Raw genomic sequence first — 5,780 nt, 5'->3', positions numbered from 1 at the left:
TCGCTAGTGAAGATCTATGCTAGGGTAGCAACAATTGAGGAAGTGATCTTTGCTGGCGATGAACTTCTCGTTGCTGACAACTCACCCTCTCAATCAGTCCAGGGTTTAGGTGGGAAATATATACGATGTGTGAACCTCGTATTGTTAGCTGTCAACCCCCACCTCTCAGTTTATATAAGGTTGCGCAACAGGGACCCACCGACCTCGTTTTGGGCTGGACGGTCCTGATAAGAATGCAAGGTCAAAGGTATAGTTTTTTACTAGGTATGTGCCCGTGCGTTGCCACGATAATAAAAAAATTAGTATGAAACATAGATACAGAACCACAAACATCACTATGATATGTAAATTCGTGATGCAAAATATCACCGCAACACTAACATTATGTTGATAATATAAATATGTAATACAACTATAAATACGTAGGCCCAAATAGATTGAACTGATGTTGAACAAACATTATCAATATTGCACAAATTATTTCAAAAGAGTCAATATATAATTCTTAATGATAGGCAAATATCATCAGAAGATTCACTTCCATGGTTGGTCCTGGAGGATAAACTTGACCTCGGTGTGCTAGCCTTGTCCACCTTGTGTATTCCATGTTGTTCCTCTTCATCATTAAGAATACATTGATAATATATTTATAATATACACTGATATAAAAACACTAATTATTTGTGATAGCATTCCAGACATCCTCAATGCATGATAAAGACAACCATTTTCTGCATAATGTACAAGGTTAACACAATGATGAAGAGATAAGCTGCTGAGAAACTTACAGGTGACAGCTTAGATCAGAAATTATGCATGGTACATAAAAATATGATAGGAAACTATAACGATAAGACACTATCCATTATTTAAGTGTTGCAAAATATCTCTACTCACTTGAACAATAGTTTAGCCTGTTTAATCACTCCAACCATTTTTCTTGTTTAATAGCTGACTCGAATAAAAGGCTATGCATACATTCCACATTCTCTGGATCATTCATTATCTTTTTTATTGTCATGGACCACATATAAACTGAATAACATAGCTGCAGCATTCTCCTTGGCCTTTGTCATCCAACCATTCTTCAACACACTGATGGTAAGATGTAGGCAATTCACTTGTTCCATGATTTGTGTCTTGTTTGGCTCATATATCGATAGATTGAGCAGTGGGATCATTGTTTTCTCCTCCACCACCCAACCCGACAACAGTAGCAACTAAAAAGACATGTCACTGTTTTGATATCATGCAGTCACAACAATTAGAATGGTAAATTCACTATGCATCAATAAAGTTCAGTAACAATTAAAATCCCTTAAGTTCAGTGACAACCATTCTTCAAGTGTGTCTAGAACCATCTGTTTTCCAACATATGAGGTTGACAATTAAAATCTCTTGAAGTTTAGTGAAAACAACAACATACCAAAATATGAAAAATAACTCCTTTATAGGTATGTGAAAGCAGAATGTAGATATCAAATCTACATCTGTGATGGAGCAATTGAACAGTGAAGCTCAACACAAACATTTAAAGAATGTCGTTGATTTTGCACCATGGTTGTAAGGGTATAATACTCTGACAAGTGCAAGAACGAATATAACGGTTGTGCTGAAGAGGTGCCACAGAAAAGATTGTTAGGTATCTTTTTTTAATCGAAACAATGAATTGGAGGAATAATTCTAGCCCTGCAAAATATTATAAACAGAGAGAAAATAGCCACAAGTCGCGTCCAGTCCTGTCTATGAAAGAGAAAAAACTCAAGGTCCAGCCAACTGTTTCCATGGATAAGATATATTGTCAATAGACCAATAGAATTACCACTTATATAATTAATATTATTAATACAAATAGTTCCATTGGTCTATTTGTACTTTGGAGTGATACATGTTTGCCTTGCCCCATCTGTCCTTGCGTCATTTTTATGGACACGGAGTGCACTAACTGGTTATACTGGAAAATAAAATTTAGACAATAGAGAGTAATCATGTGAGGTCCTAGATTTTTGTACTTCTAACAATGCCATATCGCTGTTACTAAGCATGATAGCATGGTGAACATATATTTTTAGTAGAGCTCAGATCATTTTCATTCAGTTCACACGACATAGCTGAACATATAAGAGGAACGTATGGCTAAAGCTCTATCCCAGTCGGCTGATTATTATGCAAATAATTTGAGCTCGCAAGAGTAAAATTACAAAAACATAGGATTTGATGTTCTAAAATTTACATGAGACAAAACAAAAACAATGATTGGGTGAATATTAGAATCCAAAAAAGAGACAATAGTTTTGAGAAAGAGAGAGCGCACACACTGGATTTGTCGATTGGATTAGCTATACAGAGGGGAAGGTTGTGTGTGCAGTGTGTAGTGGTCGCCTCTAGAATCTGCATTCTATAAGGCAAGAAGACAAGAGGCACATGACAAGAGCTGTTGAGCCATGCATTTGAGATTTTTCTCCTCTGTACACCCCCTATCACACACACAACACACTCCTACTCTCTTTTTTCATCAAATGGAATGCTAGAAAGATAGGTAAAAAGATTCATGGCATACTATGTACCGATATTGCATTCTTGCTAAAAAATTACTAACATGCGGATGCTAAATAGTAGACTTTGTGTAACTAAAAATTTAGCAGCACCTCTGATCACGGGCCCTCCGCATGAGTCAGTACAAAATAGTATATAAGTTGTGCTACAGCCTATAGTACCTTGCAAGCTACGAAAGCCTGAACCATTGTTTAAGTGAAACTTGCTAGGCTGGGGATTACAGCAACAAAAATGTTTTACCCACAACCATCAGCTTCTGGCGTAGCTGCAAAACATCCATTAATTCTGGCAATCAGTTTACATCACTCACATAACATATTTTCACAGAAATAGGATACAGAAAGAAACTGAATGACAGAACCAACTTAGCACTACCACACATGTGTCTCGACGCTAGACAGATGTAGTTGATATTTGAGATCAAATCACATCCTTCCTCATCTCGATCTTCCTTTGGTTAGTGACTTGGTGTCGAATCTTAGGTTTTTGTGGACTATCAGATCGCCTACATGGCAGCAACCATGGGAGGCTGACCGTATTCCCTGATTCTGTTTGGAGCCAGGGCAGGGGAGGTCCCTCCTTACATAGTCGCTAGTCAGGGAGACACGGAGGCAAGAAGCACCTGGAACCACCACGACTGAATAGTGGGAGGCGTGGTCGCGTGCTTGCTGGCCGAAGAAGCGCGGAGGCTGCAAGTGCCTGGAGCCATGACATGCTTGTCGGTCAGGGAGGCGGTGCGGACGCACGACGTGCTTGTCGATCAGGGGCGTCGCACGAGAAGTGGATCCAAGGGCACAACACGGGAGGCAACGATTGTGATGCCGAGGAGCTGCGGGGCTAGACTCCATCTCCATCTCCTCGTCGATGATGTCTCGGGGGATTTTGGTGGGAGGCGACCGGCCGAGCTGGCTTAGCCGCTTGGCTCTTCTTCCTCCTTCACTTTCCCCTCCCCCATGACGGAGAGAGCAGGCGCCGATGCCGGCAAGGACGGGGCCAGAGGGGAAGTTGTCGAGGACAGGGAGGGGTGCGGCGAGGGTCGTTGGGCGAGGGCGGGCGTGGAGCGAGGCGCCGACAACAGCCGAGGATGATGTGGCGGACAAAGGCTGTGGGGAGAGCGGAACGCGCGGCGGAGGCGACGAGAATAACCGAGGACGGGGGGAGGAGGGAGGATGAGAGTGGAGGAAGAGGCCGAGGACACGAGGGAGCAAATCGTGGTCGCGATGGGCGTCAGCATCTCCCGAGCCGAGGGCTAATCGTGGGCGGGGGAGAGCTGTAGTGGCATGGGCTCCTAGATCCAAATTCCCTCGGTGGCAAGAGAGGGAGTCGGTGGCGGTGGAGGGTCAGGGGCTGAGACAGGCCGACGGCGAGCGGGGAGGGGCGCAAACCTCGTGCGATGGGGGAGAAGAAGAGATGGGAGCAGATCTCGTGGGGTACTGGGGTTGGTTGTGGAGAGGGTAGGGTGCGTGCGCGTTGAGACGGGCCGATGGCGAGCGGGGAGGGGCGCAAACCTCGTGCGATGGGGGAGATGAAGAGATGGGAGCAGATCTCGCGGGGGTTGGTTGTGGAGAGGGTAGGGTGCGTGCGCGTTGTGCGGAGATCGAACGACGCAAGCGAGCGAATGGGCAATCGTATGGTCGAGAGTGAGCAGAACACGTGAGAGGGCAGAACCATGGTGCATGGATGGTCTACGTTAGAGTCTTATAGAGTAGTAGAGATTGGGTCAACCGGGGATCAATTCTAGCAAGAACATGCTCGGGAGGTACAACCATTGTCCATTGACACTGATAAAGAGCTTGAGAATTTTTATTGTGTGCCACCGAATAAGTTTTTGGTGGAATACATTATTGCTAAGGTGCCACATACTTGGACTGACTTTTTCGATAGTGCTGGCCGCATTGTCTTTTTGGATGTTGAAGAGAACTGAGAGCAAAGTACATCTACGATAATAGAATTGTTGTGTAAAATTCTAATGTCCATGTGGTGCAGAAAAACCCTCAAAATTCTCATAAGAAAAAATCAAGAAAGAACTCAAAGAAAATATCACCACTCCTTTTAAGAAGATGAACAAAGAAAAGAGAAGTTGCTGCACTTGCGGTGAACCTAAGAATTATGATAAGTATTGCGAGAAGATGAAATGGGAGACTAAGAAGAAATCTACAAATCTCTACTACTATTAAGGCTGTAAGAGTAGTCTACCATTTTATGTTCTGCCTACCATTTCATGTTCTGCCACCATTCCCTGTTCTGCCTTTCAAAGCTCATTCTCATTCACACGTACAACTCACGTCTAGATAAAATTAAAAAATATAAATGACCCCAAGGGGATTTGAACCTGCAACCTCTCAAGCAAATGCAGCTACCGCTACACCACATGTGTGTTTATGTCTTCATCTATGACATGAAAACATCTACTACATCTCTCCCCAATCCCACCTACTACCCTTGCACAATGCATAGTAGATAAGGATCACCGAGATTCTTGAATTATATTTTTGGATGGAATAAGTAGTATTTAAAGAAGAGCCTTGCATGTAATTTCTTTTGTTTGAATAATGTTTTCAACTTAAATTCCTTTTTTGAATGCGTGGCATTTATTCTCCATAATATTTTTTCCATGGATCTTGACTTGTGAGTCATTTTCATAAACCAAGGCCAAGGATGAATCCATATTCTTGTTTGAAAACCCTAAACAAACACCACTAGCAGGAGGCGCTCATGTTGGCGTCGCTCATCAACGACGAGAAGAAGCTTGACGACTGCTAGTTCGACCTCTGGAAGCAGTCCTACGTGGTCGCATGAGCCACTGTGTATGACAAGCTCCGACGCAGCCACCGCTTGGACGCGGTCCAGATCGGCTGCACCGCGTTGTCCATCGTCAAGCAGGGGGACCTCATGGTCTTTGCAAACGTCGGCGATTCTCAGGTTGTTCTGGGCACCACATCCAACGACGGCTCCATCACGCCATCAAGCTCATCGTCCATCTGAAGCCCAACCTGCCATGTAAGTCGCTACTGACCGGCCATGAATTCTTGTGCACTGGGACAATGGTCGTTGCTGACGTTGTGTGAGTGTCCTCGAACATGATGTATGTAGAGGAGTAGCGCATCCAGTGGTGCAACGACCAGGTGTTCTACCTTGCTGATGAGCCCGAGGTGCACTTCGTCTAGCAGCCCAGCCAAGAGTCATCGGTACTCACCATATCGCGCGCGTTCGACGACTACTAT

At 44.0% G+C, this 5,780-nt stretch overlaps 1 protein-coding gene across 3 annotated transcripts; it reads right to left on the bottom strand.

Annotated features, from left to right (window-relative positions):
- Positions 1 to 353: 353 nt before the first annotated feature.
- LOC100193324 (uncharacterized) lies at positions 354 to 4,070 on the bottom strand. Of its 3 annotated transcripts, none has more exons than NR_159665.1 (3): positions 2,932 to 3,995; positions 2,718 to 2,821; positions 354 to 616 (listed from the first exon to the last, which is right to left on the bottom strand). NR_159665.1 is itself a non-coding variant. In NM_001367023.1 (1 exon), exon 1 carries the CDS (start codon positions 3,408 to 3,410, stop codon positions 2,994 to 2,996), a length of 417 nt encoding a protein of 138 aa, NP_001353952.1. In that variant the 5' UTR covers positions 3,411 to 4,070; the 3' UTR covers positions 2,774 to 2,993. The 3 variants fall into 3 exon arrangements, 1 of the variants encoding a protein (NP_001353952.1); NR_160404.1 differs by having other exon boundaries at positions 421 to 616; NM_001367023.1 differs by lacking the exon at positions 354 to 616 and having other exon boundaries at positions 2,774 to 4,070.
- Between the last annotated feature and the right edge of the window lie 1,710 nt (positions 4,071 to 5,780).

Source organism: Zea mays, chromosome 3, assembly GCF_902167145.1.
Source record: "Zea mays cultivar B73 chromosome 3, Zm-B73-REFERENCE-NAM-5.0, whole genome shotgun sequence".
In the NCBI taxonomy this organism is placed as follows: Eukaryota; Viridiplantae; Streptophyta; class Magnoliopsida; order Poales; family Poaceae; genus Zea; species Zea mays.
This window is presented reverse-complemented; position numbering and strand designations above follow the sequence as displayed.